The 20,042-nt window shown below is 53.8% G+C and overlaps 2 protein-coding genes across 3 annotated transcripts in view; one reads left to right on the top strand and one right to left on the bottom strand.

Annotated features, from left to right (window-relative positions):
- PNKD (PNKD metallo-beta-lactamase domain containing) overlaps positions 1-20,042 on the top strand; it is a 71,171-nt gene that overhangs the window by 1,153 nt on the left and 49,976 nt on the right. Inside the window, exon 3 of one of the 2 annotated variants that reach the window (XM_012740227.3) lies at positions 962-1,359. The exons of the other annotated variant lie outside the window; for it this stretch is intronic. Within the exon in view, the coding sequence (XP_012595681.1) occupies positions 962-1,154 (193 nt within the window). The 3' untranslated portion in view covers positions 1,155-1,359. Of the gene's footprint in view, positions 1-961; positions 1,360-20,042 lie in introns of those variants that run through there. 2 annotated transcript variants of the gene reach the window in all.
- TMBIM1 (transmembrane BAX inhibitor motif containing 1) lies at positions 3,252-19,238 on the bottom strand. Its single transcript, XM_012740228.2, has 12 exons — positions 19,156-19,238; positions 10,003-10,243; positions 8,771-8,865; positions 7,976-8,040; positions 7,745-7,798; positions 7,227-7,277; positions 6,346-6,385; positions 6,046-6,083; positions 5,797-5,884; positions 5,386-5,481; positions 3,925-3,978; positions 3,252-3,531 (listed from the first exon to the last, which is right to left on the bottom strand). Exons 2-12 carry the CDS (start codon positions 10,202-10,204, stop codon positions 3,385-3,387), a joined length of 930 nt encoding a protein of 309 aa, XP_012595682.1. The 5' UTR covers positions 10,205-10,243; positions 19,156-19,238; the 3' UTR covers positions 3,252-3,384.

The raw sequence follows: 20,042 nt of genomic DNA on the forward strand, positions 1-20,042 counted from the left end.
CCATCTGTGGGAACAGATTTGCTGGGTTCGAAGATCTGAATCTCAGGAGTGGGGCAGGGGTGGTGGTGGGAAAGTATGTGGAACTGGGGAGAGAGTGGGTTTCTTGTGGATTAAGCGGAGCTGATCTGATTCACACTTGGGTTCCTGGCCTCATCCTCCCTTTTGAGAGCTTGGGTGAGACCCAAGTTTCAGTAATTAGTTAATTGAGGTCATGTGAGATTATATTAGTTGGGTAGCAGTGCCTAGAAGGTGTTACAAACGTTGTTATTTGGATCCAACTCTGACCTTAATACATATTATTGATCAAAATTAAAGGGAAAGGAGGATGAAATTAACATTTTTTTCAGCACCTGGGGTGTGCCAGTACTTTACCGTGTAATGTTTTACTTTTCTGAGATTAATATTACATCCCCATTTCACAGAGGAGAGAACTGAGGCTCAAAGCTAGATTTTCACTAGGTGTTGTGACTCTGTGCTCTTTCCCCCATACCAAGCTGCCTTCCAAGTAGCAGTTACTCAGATTAAGAAGGGGAGTCTGGGAGGGGATGTGGTGCAATTTAGGCAGATGGGGCCTTTGCCAAGACTAGGGGAAAGAGGCTGGATGGCCTGGAGAATCACACACAGGCGCTGTGGCAGGAATGCAGCTCCTGCTGAGGAGTGTGGGGCTCTATGGAAAAGGAGTGAAGAGGTAGGCAGAGACCCAAGCACAGTGGGCCTTTTGTGCCATGCTTAGGAGTTTAAACTTGGCCAGAAAGTAATGGAGAGCTGTTACCAGGTTTTAAGCAGGGCAGCTTAGGATCTGATTTGTGTGGGTCCCTCCAGCAGCCAGCATGGAGGACGAATTAGACACAAGAGGCATTGCAAAATTCATGCAGTTGATAAAGTTGGAATGATTCCCCCCAGCGCCTCTGGCTCAGGCTTGGCCCCTCCCCAAACCCGGTGCACATCTCCCCACCCCTAGGGCCATCGGCTTCCCCTGTGGTATCCTCCTCTTCATCCTCACCAAGCGGGAAGTGGACAAGGACCGTTTGAAGCAGATGAAGGCTCGGCAGAACATGCGGGCGTCCAACACGGGCGAGTATGAGAGCCAGAGGTTCAGGGTCTCCTCCCAACATGCCCGGTCCCCTGAAGCTGGGCCCGGGGTGCAGGCCTGAGGAGCGCTGCAACCCTTCGCTAGACTGTATCTAGACTGTATCATAATGACTGTGAAGTCCTCGGGTTTGGCCGGGATTCTAGCCCTTACCTCTGAGTTCCACCAGAGGGCGCGCGAAGCCCAGTCTGCTGCCAGCCACCGCCCCTCCCACACCAAGGAGCCAGCCAAAGGCAAATAAAGTTACTGAGTGTTGGAGTGAAAAGGAACCAGGTCTGGGTTTGTGAGTCCCTTGGGATGGGAGGGGCAGAGGGTGGGGTTGGTTACTCATGTGTTCTCCCTCTCACAGAAGAGCTCAGTGTTCCCGGCTGGATGGTGGGGCAACCACAGAGACTTAAGTGCAACAAGCCTAGGCTCAGGCTCTGGGGACCAAGCCCTCAGAGATGCTGGCAGGGAGGGTGGGGCTCTGCTCAGCTTTGAAACAAATAAAGAGAATCAAAGAAGGCATCCAGGGTGTGGAGGCAAAAAAGCACTACTCTTGGCTGAGTCCAAATGACTCAATATCTCTGGGCCTCAGTTTCCTCACCTGTAAGAGATGGGACTAGTGATCTTTAAGATGGAGTTCTGAACCTAAACCTGCAGGCCATCCCCTCCCCCATCTGCAAAATTGTATGTGCACATACAGCTTTGTGGGGAAGAGAGTTAATAGCTCTCGTGAGCTTCTGGAAAGGGTCCATGGCACAGAAGGGGTCAGCACTCCAGTTGAGAGGTCCCTTCCAGACCCAGTGTTGCAGGGTTGAGCTCCCATCATCAGCCCATCGCATCCACCCCCAGGAAGAGTTGCGGAGTATTTAGTTACCCTGGAAAAGGTGGGAGAGACCAAGCCAGAATGCAGCGGTAGTAAGTGGATGCTTTGGGCAGAGCCAGACAGATGCTCCCAGAGTGAACTTTCAAGTAAAGAAAACCAGAGCCGTACAGGGTTATAACATCTACACATAAAACTTTATTACATTTCTAGTTGCGTCCCTTTGCGTGATACATTTAGGATCAAGTACTTAATAGAGAAATCCCAAGTATATCCTTGGGCTGATTCAGTTTCCACCCCCACCCAAGCAACTGACCCTCATCCCCCTTCCCCATTCCAGCTTGAGGCACTTTGATATTACAAAGAAATCGGTGGCTGGCTGGAGAGATAGGGCTTAAGTCAAAAATCTCCCAGTGCAACTTAAGAACAAACAGAGAGGAAGTCACCTTCCCCTCAGGGCCCTCCTTGGGTTAGCAGAAGGAAAGAACACAGAAGTCGTCTTGGGCAACACAGTAGGCTGCGGTATGTCTCAGGCCAAGTGGGGGACCCCAAAGCATTTTCCTTGTCCCTCCCAGTCTCTTTTCACCCTGGTTAATTCCTGACCTCACTCATGATCCTTAAACCACCCCATTTCCTGACCTTTGCCCCTCACTTCCTCTGAGCTGCCTGAGCACAGAAAGCAAGAGGTCACTCTGACCAGAGATCTCAAAAGCACCTAGGGAGGCCCCAAGCAGCTTTGGAGAATAGGGACCAGTTGGCTGCAGCCAGCTTGCTCTCTCTACCACCGTCATGAGGCAGCCCTGGGTAGATGCTGCTCCATTTTGGCCCCTGGGGCTTCACTTTGCTCACTCTCTTCTTCCCCCCACCCATCCCTGGGATACCCAGATAAACAATATATACATGTCACTGAAACAAGGAGGGGCTGAAGCGAGGAGACTCATGGGCACAGATTTCTTCTCCTTTCTGAGCTAAAAGGTGCCAAGCCAAAGGAGTATAGGATAATGGGTCTACGTGTCCAGGAGGCTGGGGACAAAGCTCGCTGGCTTTGTTGAGGGTGGGAGAGGAAACAGCTCCAGCTGCCTAGCCTAGAAGCCTTTGGCAGAGGTGGTAGGGGACCCTCATTACTTTGAAGTCACTTCTACCTTTCATATTCCCTTTTTGCTATAGAATAGGCTCTTTTCATCTTCCTCCTAACCCCAGCTGTTAAAAAGAATTTGGTGCCAGGCATTGGGTGGAGGGGAGAAGACACATCTTCAGCCTAGTCCCTGCCAAGCTCACCAAGGACAACAGTTAGTCCCCAGCTCCTCCATCCCCACCAGGTGCTTCTCCATCCAGAGCCAGAGAGACCAAGACCTCCATCTCCAGGACAGAAAGGAAACTGGGCATACTACTGGAGGGGAAGAAGAGGGGTCTGAGGCCCCAGCAGTCACAGGGCACAGCCCTCTAGGGAAGGGAAGGTCCAGGGTGGGGTGAAACAGGGGGGTGCTCCTTAATTGCGATCCCCCAGCAGCTGCAGCACAAAGGTGAAGATGTAGACGATGTCTGTGTAAATCTGCAGGGCACCAGTGATGTAGTCCTCTGGGCTGATGGTGTGTTTCCGGTTCCCCAGGACCAGCTGTGTGTCGTAAGCCAGGAACTGCAAGGATAGGGAAGCCAGAAGTGAGAACCCAGAGCTCAGGGTCCAAAGCTCTTTTCTGGTCAGCAGATTTGTCCTAGGAGCCTATGTGCCATGCAGTGTGCTTAGGGGACACATTAATGAACAGCATAACACGTGAGTTATACCCTCAAGCATATCACAGTATAGAAAAGGAAAGAGACACACTGTCGTCTATAATAATGGCCTACCGAGTGATCCAACAGCAGGAAATGTGAACAAGAGATGGTGGGAATGCCCAGAAAAATCAATGGAACCTCTTGACAGTGGGGAGAGGAAAGGCCACCTATACCCCACTCCCTGCCTCCCAAGCAGCCTAAATTCATGCTCCATCCCTTCAGCTCCCCTTCCTAGAGTGGGACAGGGACTACTCACCAGGGTGAAACAAATGGCCCCTAGAGCGGCATAGACCATGTGGAGCCAGTAAACCTGGGAAGGGAGGACAGGGGTGGCATTAGAAACCTTAGCAAAGCACAGACCAAGGCAGGCCCTCAGCCCCAGCTTCTCCCTGGGATTCTAGCAAGAGAGTGGGTAGAGCTAGGAAGCTAGCTTTCCTACTAGACAACTAGAAAGACTACTGCCTGTCTAGATCCTGGAAGATATTAAAAATGGTGATACAGTTGACAGAGAAAGCAGTGGCCACCCTACAATGGCCATATAAAACCAATCACAGTACTGAAAACATTTGTACCAATTTTTTATAAAGGTAAATGTAAAAAAAAATTAAAGGCTGGGTAAGGTGGCTCACGCCTGTAATCCTAGCACTCTGGGAGGCCAAGGCGGGTGGATTGCTCGAGGTCAGGAATTCGAAACCAGCCTAAGCAAGAGTGAGACCCTGTCTCTACTATAAATAGAAAGAAAATGATTGGCCAACTAATATATATAGAAAAAATTAGCCGGGCATGGTGGCGCATGCCTGTAGTCCCAGCTACTCGGGAGGCTGAGGCAGCAGGATTGCTTGAGCCCAGGAGTTTGAGGTTGCCGTGAGCCAGGCTGACACCACGGCACTCACTGTAGCCTGGGCAACAAAGCGAGACTCTGTCTCATAAAAAAAATTAAAAATAAAACCAATCACGGCATCTTTTAGCCAAACCAATCTCCAAAGTTAATCAAGGTACTGAGGTGTCCACTATACTTCTGGAGAAAAGGCAGCGGCTGAGTTGTAACTCTGGACAGGGCAGACCCTGTCAGTCAGCATTTAGTAGAGTGGTTCCTGCGGCCCAGCCTGGGAGGGACAAACTAAAGAAGGGGTTCTGGAAAGGAGGCTCCCCAGCTACTCTGGGGAGTGTTAAAATCAGGGGGCACCCACAGGGCAGCCTGTGTGACACGGGTGCCTGTCCACAGAGGGCAGGGCTGGCATGGTGAAGTGGGCAGGCAGCCCTGGTGTTCACATCCTGCCCCTTCAGTGCTGTTCTCTCTCAGCCTAGGGGCTCATACCCTCCCCCCTAGCTGGCTGGGGTAAAAGATGGAATTGAATCTAGAGATCCCTAAGTTCCCTCCCACCCAAGCCCGCCTTCTTGGTCCTCTGGGTTCCTCTCCCAGTCTGCCTCGTGGGACCGGGTATCAGCTGTCAGATGGATCTAATCCACCCCTTCCCGTAGAACTCAGTGATCCTGTCCCCAGCTTCAGGTGCTGTGGCTCCCAGGGCCAAACAGAGATTACACCCTCACCCAAAGGGTGGTGCTTCCATTTTAGTGCCCTTGCTAGCCAGGATCTAGAGGTCAGAGCTTGCCCAGAGGCCTTGGGGACCCACAAGGGGGCCCGCTATACCATGCTATAAAGGAAGTCTGCTCTGAGCACTGGGCTCACTGACCCCAGCTCTCCTGGGACACTCACGTATTTGAAGTACAGTACAATGCCAGTAACAATCCCAGTCACCATGAGCACAATTCCCAGGACACAGAAGAGGCCTGTACACGAGGTGAAGTCCACCTGCCAGGAAGGGAGAAGAGGGTACCTGTCAGATGACTACCACAAACAGCAGCCCAGCCAGACTGGCCTTGCTGCCCCTGCCGGGGAGTTCCAGTGCAGCCTCCTAGATGGCATGAGAGTGACCATGACATTCTAAGGACAGACACAGGAAGCAGTTTTATAGGTATAGATGAGGGGAAAGAGATCAGGTCTCTAAGGGAAATCCCTGGTGCACTGAGCTCTGGGCCCACCTAGGCCTGTTCACGTTCCAGGCCCAAAGGGCCAGGTCTGATAAGAAAGGGGGTGGGTGGCAGGGAAGGGCCCCCATGTCCTCACCTTGGTCTGAAAGCAGAAGATGGTGACTGAAATGGCCACCACAGCAGTGATGATCATTGCAATGATGACAGCTTTGGTTTGATACATACTGGGGGGAAAGAAAGTGTTAAGAGAGGCTAGAGGCATGAGCCACGTACAAATGACTTCAAAATCACCACTTCCAGAAGGCTCTTTCCAGCCCAGGAACACCCCACTCCATGTAGTGCACGCTTCCCAAGAGTGTAGCAGTTTGTCCCTCCCTGAACATACCTGGAAATGGTGCCCGTCATGAAGCCCATGGCAAAAGTCTAAGGGAAAGAGAGAAATAAGAGTGAAAAACACTTAAAAAGAAAGGTAGGGCCCTGGGGAAATGGTCATGGTGGCCTCCCAGAGCTGGTGGTAAATGTGACCAACCTGGAGAGAGGCAGCCACAGAGGAGACTGAGAGCAGTCAGGATAAGGTGAGGGGACAACCAGGGACATCCTTCTGCAAGGATGTCTCCATCCCTTCCCTGGGACCACCCCTCCCTCAAACCATCTCCACACCCTCCTGCCACCCTTCAAAACTCACAAAGAGGGTCAACAGGATGATGTTCCATGGGAAACGGCGTCTGAAGCAAAAGAGAAACCCAGATTAAATGACTTGGCTGGTCAGGTAGTAGCAGCTTCTGCAGCAGAAGGAAGCGCTTGGCTCCTGTGCCTGGAGGACTAAGCCTTGACTCCAGGGAGAGGGGGCTGGCATGGCCTTTGGCACCTGCTCAGGTGTTCTATGCAGGGACAATATGGGGCAGTGGGACAGACATGCAGTGTGGAAAGACCTGGATTCATTTGCAGCTCTTACATTGCCTGCATGACTGAGAAAGATCCTCAGCCTCCTTGAGCCATGGGTTCTTCCTGTTTGTTTTTTGTTTGTTTCTGTTTTTGCTTTGTTTTGTTTTGGGGCGTTTTTTTTGAGACAGGGTCTCACTTTGTTGCCCTGGCATGAGGGCAGTGGCGTCATCATAGCTCACTGCAATCTCAAATTCCTGGGCTCATTTCTCCTGCCCCAGCCTCCTGAGTGGCTGAGACTACAGGCATCTATTTTTTTGTAGAGATTTTTTTGCTAAGTTGCTCAGACTGGTCTTAACTCCTGACCTCGAGCCATCCTCCTGCCTCAGCCTTCCAAAGTGCTAGGATTACAGCATGAGCCATGGTGCTCAGCCATCTTCCTATTTGTTAAATGGCCAAGACACCACATATTTGCAGGGTTGCCATAAGAATGATAGCTGGATAGCTACATCCCGCACATACAGGGTCCTTTCACATGCTGGAACAGTAGCTGCCATCATCATTATCATCATCATTTCTTGTAAGTCTCCATTCAACTGTTACAGGAATCTATTTTCTTCCCAAACTCCTTGGCCCTTGTCCCACCCCCTGCCATCCCTTCTCGTTGTCTAAGGTGGGACTCACCTGGGTCCTTGGCAACAGGCAAGGGTCAGGTAGGTGACGATGAAGACAGCACTGGGGAGAAAGAAATGAGGGAGTAGTCCACAGGCCCAAACTGCCTGGCCCTCTCCCAGCCCTGCCTGGCCACAGCCCCAGGCCGATGGGTTGCAGGCCCAAAAGCTGGAGGTCTGAGGGCAGCTGCTCAGCAGGAAGCAAGGATGAGACTGCCCCAGCCAGGGGCACTGAGAAGCTCTGAAACACCAGGTGTGGGCCAGGAAGGTTCAGGGAGGCCCCAGCAGGCAGGCTAAGAGAAGCTGAGGTGGTGGGGACTGCTGTGCAGTGTGCATGTGGCCACCAGAGTGCCCCGCCCCCGCTCCCGTGAGTTCCAGGATTCTGCACTCCCCAACATGAAAAACTGGCACCAGCAACCTGGGGGCCCCTCTCGGACAGCATTTGATCCTGCCCTCAGCAAAACTGGCCAGCCAGCAACAGGGGCTGCCGCCCGCCTCCCCCGGCCCCAGGCAGGGAGGAGCCCCACTCACTAGGACACGTAGTACACAGCTGTGTTTCTCCTCACGAAGGCGCTGACCGGTTCCCTGTGGGGCGGGGGAGGACCAGAGGAGTCACGCCGTGGCTTGTGTGATGCCACCAAGCCTTCCAGGCAGCCCAGGGCTCTATCTTCTCTCATCACCCACAGTCACTCTGAGAATGGGCCCCACACAACCCAGTTCCCAGCAGGCGCCCCGACCCCCTAGAGGCAGTGAGAGACTCACACGAAGGTGAAGATGGCGATGATGGCCACTGTGAGCAGCAGCTGGACGGAGATGATGGAGTAAACCTGGAACACAGGCAGCCCAGGTGGGGCGGGGTCACCATCCTGTACCCCTGGCTTCTCCCAGGAAGCCGCCATTCCCCAAGACCAAGGAACCCAAAGCCCACTGGACCCCTGCTGCTCCCTGTCCTGTTAGTGGTGGGAGGGGCCGCTTGTTAATGCGGCAGGATCTGCTCTTACCTTGTTCCCACTCTGGAGCCCTCCCCAGCTGCAGCCTGGCCCAGAGGCGACCCCATGGGGCACCTGGCTCAGCTGTTCTATCACTTCTTCCCTGCCCACAGTCAGGCTCCCTGGCTTCCTCCTCCTATCCAGCACCTGCCTCAGTCACTATTGACTTGCCCTGCCTCACCGCCAGGGCTCTAGCTGTGCGGCCGCTGCACTTCCAGCGTCCAGTCTGCACATGTTGTGCAGCTGCGAGCCGGGGAGGGTGGGTTACGAGCAAGCTGGCCATTCCTCACTCCGAGTTGCGTACAGTCTAACGGGAGAAAGATGTCTGGGGAAGGCGGAACACTTTGGCAGAGCCACCCAGGAAGTTCTCCCAGATTGAATCTGCTCTCCCAAAACAAGGTCAAGAAGAGAAGAGCAAAAGGAGGGGGAACACTGGGGTTAGAGGAGCTGAGGACCCCTCTGAGGAGGCCACAGGGCCAGAGAAGGCAGACAGCCAGCATGTTCCAGGGGACTGAGCCCCACAACCTGCGGGGCCCCAGGCACACCTGCCTCCCACCCCACATCTCACCTTTCGGATGAAGGTGTGTCGGACTTTCCGGTCATCCCATTCTCCAGGCCCGAAGTTGTCACTCACTGCTCTCTCCTCGCCATCATAGCTCGGGCCTAGGGACAGATCACACATAACCAACTGGGGACCTGGGACATATGGCCTCAATCCCAAAGCCTCCCTGACACTGTCTCAAACAAGGTCTCAAGTATCTCCAACCAAAAGACAAGTGTTAACGAAGGAACTCCTCACCCAAGCAGGGACCTCTAGATGCCCTCAGAGCCACCCAGAGCTGGCCTGTCATGAGAGGGCTTAGGTGTGAGCCGTTGCATCAGCATACATCTGTACCCAGCCGCGCCACCGAGGGCAGGCGGCAGGGTCACAGCGAAGGAGGAGCAGGCCGTGGAGCCTCAGTGGGCACAGCTGGCTGGGGTAGAGCAGGGCATGCAGGGATGGAGGGTCAGAGGAAAGGAGGGTAGCAAAGTGCGGGGCATGTGTTGGGTGGGGGACACAGGGTCTGCACCTGGCCTCACAGAACAGACGCGTCACAAATATGCGTGACTATAAACTGTGAGTGACGCTCTGAGATGCACACCAGCACACACCACACACGTCCAGAGGAAAGTTGGCAGGACACTCACTCCAGGATTCCAGGGCTATTGCAGGGGCTCCAGACATTCCTTGAATGCCTTTTTGGGAAGTGCTTTCAAAATCCGCATGCGAGCCACCCAGGAAAGGAGTCTCACTGCCTTCTAATCTCACCTCATTTCTGACCAAATATAGCATTTACCTGCCATGATGTTTACCAAATTTGGTTCCAAATAACTTCTGGACATTTGCAAAAATCAGATTTTACCTTAAAGGATGAGGATCTGTCAGCACCAAGGATATTAATATTAATTTTTTTTTTTTAAAAAGTGCTTTGGGCTCCAAAGGCGGTTGCTAAGGAAGACATCGAGTCTGGGTGGGTGGCAGGCGCCGCGTTGGGAAACAGAAACGGTCTCCTGGGGTAATGCTCGGAAGTCATTGCTTCACCCAACCACACTGTCTCCCCTGGGGTATGGGTTCTGGTACGAGTCTCACAGACTCGGTGTCCTTGCTAAATGAAGTGGCTGGGGGACAAGTGCTGAGGGGGGCAGCGACCACAGCAAACAGAAGGAGAGCTCTAAACAGAGACGCCGGGAAAGGGGATCAAAGAGGAAGTGGAAGGGACAGGGACGAAAGGTGGCCTCATCTGCCTTTCAGACACTCACCGTAGTGCATGGGCATCGGGTGGATGGGGGGCATGGGCTGCGGGTAGCCAGCAGGGTGACCGTAGCCAGGCTGTGGGTAGCCAGGGTAGGCGGGGTACCCGCCCGGAATGACGGACGGCTGCCCATAGCCCCCAGGGGGCGGAGAGCCAGGGTACAGGGGGTTGCGGTCTTCATACGGAGGTGGGGCACTGGGATTGGACATGGTGCTCAAGGGCTGAGGGGAAACCCCAGCTGCTGAGACCTGAAATGGGAGACAAGGACAATAGTCATGAGTGCCCAGCCGCAGCTCCCCGGCCACCCGGCCCCCTTCTAGATCACAACCTGTCATTCGCTGTCCACAGGCCACTTCCCCACCAGCTAAGTAAGGCCCTGCTCCTCATGCCTCTCCTCACTGTGCACCTCCAAGGAGCTGCTGAGCTTTGGTGCTGGGAGAGGCAAGGACAGGGCAGCCCAGGACTCCCTCCTGTTCTCAATTAAGAAAACCTTCCGGGCAGGCGCAGTGGCTCATGCCTGTAATCCTAACACTCTGGGAGGCCAAGGCAGGAGGATCACTTGAAGCCAGGAATTTGAAACTAGGTTGAGCAAGAGTGAGACTCTGTCTCTACTGAAAACACAAAAATTAGCCAGTGTCATGGCATGAGCCTATAGTCCCAACTACTTGGGAGGCTGAGGCAGGAGGATCACTTGAGCCTAGGAGTCTGAGGTTGCAGTGAGCTATGGTGACACCATTGCACCCTAGCCTGGGTGACAGGGCATGACCCTGTCTCAAAAAAGAAAGAAACAAACAAAGAAAACCTTCCAGTGTTGGTGGCTTGACAGCAGAACCGGGGAAGAAGCCTCCTGGTGACTCACAGGGCCAGCTGGGACCCTTTGAAAGGGTCAGCCACACCCCCAAGGCAGCTGCCAAGAACACCAGCCCTGAAAGCCAGAGCTGGGACACAGCCAAGGCTCAAAGTAGAAAGCAAAGAAGAGGAGGAGGAGGAGGAAAACAAGCCAGCCCCAGTGCCAGAGCTGTCAGGCCCCAGGGGGGAAGGGGCCAGTGGACCAGTGGACCAGGGCAGGCTGAGTCAGGGGAGCAGACAGGCTGGGCGGGAGGGTGCACGGAGCTTCCCGTGGGGGCTGGGAAGCCGCAGGAAAGGGCAGGCCTGAGACAGGACTTTCTGGTTCCTTCAAGTAACAGCTATGACATGTCAGAAAGGCATGTGGCAGCCTGTGACTGTGGCTGCTGTCTTCGCTGGCCCTGCTAAGGAATAGATATTGAGTGCAGGGCCCCGAACCCCCCTCGGAGGGGGAGACACATATTTGCAATCCCAGGGTCTCTGGAATCACTATGATTTCTGCCTGCCTTCCCCCAAGGCAATGGCTAGCAGGGAGTCAGGTCACAAGACCGCAAGAGCCGCACAGCCAGGGGGCAGGGGGGCAGGGGAGGCAAGGAACCCCAGAAACAGAGCTAGAAGGGACCTAGAGGTTGTACAGCCCGGAACGTTCATTTCAGATGAGAGACTCAAGGCTCAGAATAGTGAAGTGACGCCCAGGATCACTGAACTAGCAGGTTAGTGGCATAACTAGAATCGAGGCCTTCAGGATCCTGGATCTCGTCCTTTATGTCACGCTGTGCTCTTATGCCTTCTCTGCCAAATAAACATCCTCCGGCCTGGCATTACCCTCTGAGGTGGCAGGATTGGAGATGTGGGAAAAGCTAAGGAGGAGGACCCTGGAAGGCCCCTGTGTCCCTGGTAATGACAAGCCTTGGCAGAGTCTGAGCCCCTTGACAGTGCCACCACCTCTCCTAGTGCGTCCCCCAGGGGCCAGACCTTTAGGACCCCCAAGGAGGATACCCTGGACCCAGGTCAGAATCCGTCAGAGCCCCTGCTAGAAGCAAGAGAGACCCGCCTCTCTTTTTAGGACACCCTGTGCAGCTCGGGAATCAGATGAGGACTGTCTTATCTCTTCTCTCTCATGACAACTGGGATGAGGCGGAGGGGACGTTGCACCAGGGGCTGGGAAAGGAGCTCAAATGACAGGTCAGGTCCCTAAGTGGGTTATTTTGAGGAAAGCTGCTCTCCATCTCCCCAGAGTAGATGGGAGAGAGCCAGAGCGAGACTGTGAGGTCAGAAACAAGAAGGGCCCTCCCAATGGCGAGGGTGTGAGGTGGCAAGCCAGGCACCAGGAGGGGACAGTGGGGGAGACGCCACCCAGTGGGCAGAACACCCCGAAGAAATGCAACAGGGAGAGTTAACACGCAGAGCTTAACACGCAGAGATTTGAACTGTTTTTGAAAATGTCCTGGTTTATGTCAGGGCAGGAAAATACTCTTAAGTAGTTGTACTATGTGAATTCTCTTAATAGGATAAAAGATAAAAGAGAGAGAAGCCGGGCCCTCTCTTCCCCTGTAGCAAAAGGCTCCCCTTCCTGGGACCCTCTACCTGGCCCCTTTGAAAACACACTTTTGGCTCCACAGAAAGAATGGTGTCCTGTTTGGAGGAAGGGGTGTGGGGCAGGTCACCTTTGGAGTAGGTGTATCTGTCATTATTGCCATCAGCTCAGCACCCCAGGCCCATCTGACATCCACCATCAGAGAGGCCGTACACAGGTGGCTGGGTGAACATGGCACAAGAGGCACTGGCAGGAAGGGCCACCAAACCATGATGTCACTGTGACCTACCCCTTCACCTCCTTGGGGTGCACCTCTGTGAAATGAGGTGGGGCAGGCCAGATGATCTCTGGGCCCACTGCCAGCTCTGACTACAGACTTTGGTCCCGGGACTTGGGCTACAGAGGGCCTGCCCTCTGCCTGGCCAGACATCTGCCCCTTCCTCCCGCCCCTAAGCCACACGGGGCAAATAGGTCCCTTCCCAGACAAAGGGTGAGAGGTGACTCAGGGACAGGAGGGTCAGCCTGGGGTGGGCCACCAAGACTCCGGGGTTCTAGACCAGCTCCGCAGGCTGCTGACTCACAGAGACGCCCTCCTGCACTCCCCGGCCCTCCCCTTCACGCTTCTGGTGTCAAGGAATTCTCCAGTAGGCCTGCCTGCTGGGAGCACAACAGGTCCCACTCCAGTTCTCTGGGGCCTCGGCCACTAGCCTGTCTACACCAGAGACTACCACTGACCACTGAACTGCACAATGCCTCAGTTTCTTCACCTGGAAAATGGGTTCACCACTAATAATAGTACCCCCCCCCACAGACTTCTTCTAAAAGTTAAATAAAAAAATACACACAGAGCACTCAGAACGATGCCTAGCCCCTGGTAAACAGGGATAAATGTTGGCTATTTTCAGTTATTATTTCATTAACTCCTTACAATGGCCCAGCAGGGTGAGTACTGTTATTACTATTCCCATTTACAAATGAATAAATTAAGGCTTAGAAGAATGGAGTCCCTTGGCCAAGGCTACCTAGCTAGGGTGGGATGAAGTCTAGACTGAAGAAGGCCCAAAACTGACTCCCCAGACCCTGTTCCTAGTCCCTCCCTTGGGCACCCTGTCCTTCCAGCTTCTCATCACTGCCGCCAGGGCTCCCCATCTGAGGCCCTCTTGTGACGACGGAAGAGCCTCCACAATGCCACAGGGCTCAAACCTGTCCCATATCACAAGGAGAGGGTGGTCCAGGGATATAGATTCATAAAGGTCAGAGCTGAAAGGAAACTCACCCATCCAAGGCAAGCCAAGCCCTCGCCTCACTTCACCCACCAGACAGACACAGTGCAGAGAGGCAGAGTGACCTATCCTTGGTCACAGAGCTGGCCCTGGGGCCAGGATGGCATGCTAGCTCTCTGGTGTAAAGACAGCTGGGCGCAGGAGAGGAAACCCCTGGCATTAGTGCCCGTCAGGGGAGTTTCTAAACTCAGCCACACCAGCCTCTGCGCAGTGCCAAAGACACTGTCCGACCGCAGGAGCCATGGGGGCCCAGGCTGCTCCCACCTACGTGAGTGCCCCGCCACCTCGCATCGCCAAGGCCTCGGCTAGGGATGAGGTCTGGGGCTGCCGTCCGTCTAGGTAGCTGGAAAGGGGGAAGCAGCCAGGTTTACTCTCCCAGCTGTGTCTAAGGCCGCAGTCCCCGCTTTCTCCTGTAGGGCCCAGACTCAGCCATGGTGGCAGCAGAAGTGGGTGGGCTCAAACAGCAGGACTTGCTGGGTGTCAAGGTTTTCAGATGCACAGCGAGAAGCCTCCCCTCCCCTGGGGGCATCAGTAGGGTTAACGCTCTGGAATCTGCTGAGGAGGCCTGAGCTACCCGGTTACAGCAAGAGGGGGTGTGTGTTGGAGGGAGGGATGGAAAGGAGCAGCTGACTGTCCAGGCAGCCTGCCCTCCTCCCTGCCAGGGACGGTCGCCCAGAGCCAGAATGGAAAGAATAGCTCAGAGTGTGCATCTCAGGAAACCCCACCCAGCAGCGCAGTGCTCCTGGCGAGGTGCTCAGATCTCTCGGGCATTTCCTGTTTCCTTCCCCCCCCCCTTTGCCTTTACCTACCCAACTCAAAAGGATAAAACTGAAGGGACAGGCCGAGGCGGGCAGATTGCTCAAGGTCAGGAGTTCAAAACCAGCCTGAGCAAGAACAAGACCCTGTCTCTACTATAAATAGAAAGAAATTAATTGGCCAACTAATATATACAAAAAATTAGCCGGGCATGGTGGCGAATGCCTGTAGTCCCAGCTACTTGGGAGGCTGAGGCAGGAGGATTGCTTGAGCCAGGAGTTTGAGGTTGCTGTGAGCTAGGCTAACACCACGGCACTCACTCTAGCCTGGGCAACAAAGCCAGACTCTGTCTCAAAAAAAAAAAAAAACTGAAGGGACTTAAACTGAAATATCAGAGCTGGAATGGGCTTTGGGAATCATGTGGTCATTTGACAGACAAGGAAACCCCAGAGTCCAGAAAGTGCCTGCTCCACCCCAGGGCCCCTTGGTCATGTGTTTGGAACTTCCCTTCCCGGCCCTGCCCACTGTCTGAGAACTCAGGGACATCAGTGACAGACACAGCACACACACCCCCTGAGGAGGAGCCAGAACAAGCCAGTTCTCTAGTGACCTGGCTCAGTAGATAAAGACTGCCCGCCCAAGACTTCCCGTCCCCCCCTCCGGCTCCACCCCACCCTCCAGCCGCATCTCTAGCCAGACAGGGCGGGCTCTCTCTGGAGACAGAGGGGCAGCTCCGGGCTCCAAGGATGACCCAGGCACCACAGTTCCCCCATCACCCTAGTCTCTGGGGGCAGAATCCTGTCATCAGGGTGTTAATCTCAGAGACCACAGCCAAGTTAGGAGTCAGTTGGCCTGGGAGCACGCATAAGGAAAAGGAAGCCATTAACTGGCTGCCGGTTGCCACTCCCAAAAAGCAGGCCCTATCCACCTCCTTCTTTGTGTTTCTTTTCAGTTGAACTTCAAGATCAGGAGGAAAGAGAGGCAGAGGAATTCAACAGATAGTTAACAACCCAACACATAATTAACAACCCACAATGGAGAACTGGGGATGGGCAGGGAAGAGAACTACTTAGAGTAATAAATACTAGAAGTACTTACTAAGCAACTAAGTAAGTACAAGTTGTGTATCCCTAATCCAAAATGTTCCAAAATCTAAAACTTTTTGAGCACCAATGTAACACTCAAAGGAAATGCTCCAATGAGCATTAGATATCAGATTTTCACATGAGGGATGCTCAACCCTTAAGTATAACGCAAATATTCCAAAATCTGAAAATATCCAAACTCTAAAGCACTTCTGGTCTCAAGCATTTTAGATAAAGGATACTCGACCTGTAGTAACTATGGCATATCTCATCCTCACTACAGCCCTGTCAGGTAGATATTCTTACCCCCGCTTTGTCAATGAGATTCAGAGAAAAACAGATCTAAGGTCCCACAGCAAGCAAACAGCAGAGATAGGTAGGTCTAAATCCAGACCTGATGTCTGATTTGAAGTGCAGCCCTTTGCTTTACACCCGCTGGAGCAAAAGCCCCAGAGTCACCCCCGCCAGTCCCTGTGTGAATAGGCAGCAGCTGGGGCAGGGGTGAGGCAGTAGAGATCAAACCGGCAGAAGGGAGCTGAGCAAGTGTATTGCTGAGGCCAATTTCTTTTCCCTGCGGAAAGTCGCTCAGTTTGATACCTGAGCCTGTGTTAGGAGGCAGGGGACCTGAGTTTTTGTCCCTGCTTTGGAAGGCAGCTGTGCTCACCACTGTACCACCAATGCTTGTCCCGGCTTTGGTACTGACTCCATCATGGACGTGAGTCACGGTAGACCACTTCCTATCTCTGGACTCAGTTTTTCAGATGAGTACACTGAGTAGAAAGATCAAAGGCCACTCTAACTCTGCCAGTTTCTGATTCTGAATGAACTGCCTAACAGAAGGCTTCAGGGCAGAATGACACACCTCCCAGTCTGCACTGGGGGTCACTACTGATGTGCAGCTGGTCAGAGGACATCTGCAGAGACAGAAATGCATGGCATGTTCTGGGTATGGGGATGGCCGTAACTCCCTCCCAAACTGCCCCCATAATGCCCTCTGGACCCTGGCCAGCTCCTCCTGGGTGCTCAGTGTCCCCAGAGCCTACAGAGAAATAGTATAACACTGTAGAAAAGGAAGAGTCTGAGGCAGGAAGTCAAGAAACCTGGGGTCATTAACTAGCTATGGGAATCCAAGCAAATGACCTGTGGCTTCCCTTTATCCCTAAATCAGCCCCCATGAGGCAGAGGAATAGGGACTAGTTTATTGGAACCAGAAAGCAGAGAGACAGAATCACCTAGCCAGGAATTTCCCAGACTGTCACACCCCAGGAGACCTTAACATGGATAAGCTCAGGAAACAGATGAGTCTGAGAAACAGTCCATATCCCCTTCTGGAAATTCACAAGGCACAGTAGCACATTCTGCCTCAGAGAAGTCCAGCAGCAAGCAAATCTGCCCAACTTTGTTTAACCAGGTGTTCATTCAAACTTCCTTAAGCCTGAAACACTTCTATCAAGGCGCACCTGTTAACATCCTGTGGGATGCTGATCCAGGCCTCCTTGTGTTACAGATAGACCCAACCCTGAGAGTAATTCATGCCCAACTTCCTTATATCTTAAAACCCCTGTGCTTACACCAAGTTTGTCCCTCAGAGCCATCACATTAAGTGCCAGGCATGCCCTCTTTCAGGGAGTCATCTCAGTGCCAGAATCCTCTGCAACTGTCCTCCCCTCTCCCCCGTTCCAGCCAGCTGCTATCATAACCTCTACGGTGGGATTCACTGCCAAGGGCTGGGGGACATGCCAGCTAGCACAGAACCAGGAAACTGGTACCCCCTAACCTCACCTCTGTGAACTGGAGAAGTGCAAGTCATTATACAGGAGTGAAGACTCCTTAGTACCTTCCTCCCCGACCAATGTATTGAGAACCCTCCAGGTACCCACCACTGTGGCCTGTGGACTTCTGAATTTTTTTTTTTTTTCTTACTCTACTAGAACAAAAAGGATTTTATTTCTACTTCAAAACAAGTCTCAGGCTTTTGCCTAGAATCCCCAAATCTTAGGGTTGGCAGATTCTGTCAACATCAACCCTTCCACAGCATTCCCAACAGAATACATCCAGAAGGCCCCATCATGGTCAGCCATATTGTTAGCAGAACTTCCTCCCAGAAAGTTACAAGAGCTTCCACTCTGGTCCTCCCAGTTCAGCCCTCTAAAAACACACAGGTATGTGTGTCCCTTCTCTGTGTCTTCTGTTCTTTGTAAAGAGCCCAGGGTGAGCAGTTTGTGGCTGGAGGTGCTCAGAGGTTGAGTTTCTGGCTGAGGCCCCCATTCTCAGGGGAGGAGGCTGAGCCGAGATGGCTGTTACCCCAGCTCATGACATGAGGTTCTCCTGTCACTTAATGTATAACTCGTCATTACCTCTGTGACTTGCTCCTTTTTACAAGTGAGGCCCTGAGGTCATAGCACAAGAAGATGGAAGCAGTCAGGGCCCTAACACTGTGTGGTCCTGCCACTTCTTTCTAAGCTATAAACCAGTTCTCTGGGTGCTCATGACTGGAGAAACAGGGAAGGCAGGCAGATGAGAAATATGGTTCTCTCTTTGCCCCAGACAGCACCCGGCTCCCCTGCCACCACTGGCCAGGCCAAAGGCACCAGCTTTGAAACCAAAGCTCACCAGTGAGATGAATATTTCAGAGCCCAGAGAACTGGACACCTGAGCGCCCTTCCATGACATCTGGCTCTGACCCTCATTCCCAGGCCCCCATGTATCCCACATCCAGGGTGCTCAGGTAGAACCCCAAGCCTCTGGGTTCTGCACGGAGGCCACAGTGGAGTGAGGAAAATGGAGACCCCATAGGGACAAGAACTGGTGCAGAGCCCACAAGGTCAGGGCCAAGCCTCTCAACAGCCTCCCTCTGCTTCCTCCCACTGCTCCCTGGCTCCTGCCCCAATCTTCTCCACTTGCTTTCCCTTTCCCCGTTTCAATGTTTTGTTTTTACTCTCACCCAAAGAGGTCACCAGGAGGATGGCACTTCCCTGTAGCTTTCTGAACCCAGCCCAGGGAGCAGCAGCTGGAAGCAGGACTGGCTGAGGGCAAAGTCACGGTGACAACGGTTGCTGCTCCTTAGGCTGCTCATTGGCTTGCACAGCAACTCCAAGCTAGGACCCCACATTCCCCCACCCCTTAAATATTCACGTGTCTACGCCAAGACTGTTGCCAGGGCGAGCAGGGGCAACATGGGGTCGGTGCCAAGACCTGGGCTGTCTCCCTTCCCTCTTCCCACCAGCGAGGGCCATGAAAGTCCCCATCCCACACACAGCTGGCCACTCTGGGGCTGCCATGGTGGACACGCTCTGTGACAGGCCACGCGTGCCGGTAACCGGGGACATGAGGACGCCCCCAGACCCTGGCCCGCTCTTGGGTGCCCACAACACGCAGCTCAGCTCCCAAGGCCAACCAGGTGCCACACGCCCATCATTCTACCCTGGGCGCACAGGGAAAGCGAAACCCCCAGCGGTCAGGGCGAGAGATCCCCATTCTGGCGCGGGTTCCTTGGGCTGGGCCCCGGCCCGACGCTAAGTCCCGGGAGCGGGCCCAGCCGCCCGCGCGCTCCGAGAAAGTTTGAGGACCCCAGCCTGGCACCGCCGCGGCCCTGGCCCCGTCCCCGCCGGCCCACGGTCCCCAGTTCCTCCCGCCCCGGTCCCCTGGCTTGCCTGCGCGGTTCCCGACGGAGCGTTCCGGGCCTCCGGGTGTTGCGGATCCTGGCCGCGCAGGGCTGGCTGGGCTGGGCTTGGGCTCGCGCCCCGCCCCGTCGCTCCTGCCCCGTGGGGCGGGGCCTTCGGGCGCCGCCAGGGGGCGCAGGGGTCCGCCCCGGGCCGCGCGCCTCGGTGCCCCCGACGACGACGACGGCTTCCGAGTAAAGTCCGCGGTTATTTTCGGATTTAAAGGCAATATAATTCTGCTGGGAAGGCGAAGCGTGCCGCGCCCATAAAGGCAATACGAGATTATTGATGGAAACTTAGAAAAGTCACAGGAAGAAGATAACTTTTTCCACCCCTCCCAACTCGCAGGGGAAAGCCCTGTTTGGTGACTCTTTGCCTATTATATTTATTTATGTATTTTACTTGTTTTTTAGAGTGCGATCATATTGTGTGATGTTTCGCTTGCTGCTTTTCTTTGTAGTTGACATTTTATCATGGACTTTTTTCTTTTTTTTTTTTTTTGAGACAAAGAGTCTCACTTTGTTGCCCAGGCTAGAGTGAGTGCCGTGGAGTCAGCCTGGCTCACAGCAACCTCAAACTCCTGGGCTCAAGTGATCCTCCTGCCTCAGCCTCCCGAATAGCTGGGACTACAGGCATGCGCCACCATGCCCGGCTCATTTTTTCTATATATATTAGTTGACCAATTAATTTCTTTCTATTTATAGTAGAGACAGGGTCTCGCTCTTGCTCAGGCTGGTTTCGAACTCCTGGCGTCGAGCAATCCACCCTCCTCAGCCTCCCAGAGAGCTAGGATTACAGGCGTGAGCCACTGCGCCCGGCCTCTTTTTTTTATTTCAGCATATTACAGGGGTACAAATGCCCCACCGGAGTCAGAGCTT

The sequence above is a fragment of the Microcebus murinus genome, chromosome 8 (assembly GCF_040939455.1).
Source record: "Microcebus murinus isolate Inina chromosome 8, M.murinus_Inina_mat1.0, whole genome shotgun sequence".
NCBI lineage: Eukaryota > Metazoa > Chordata > Mammalia > Primates > Cheirogaleidae > Microcebus > Microcebus murinus.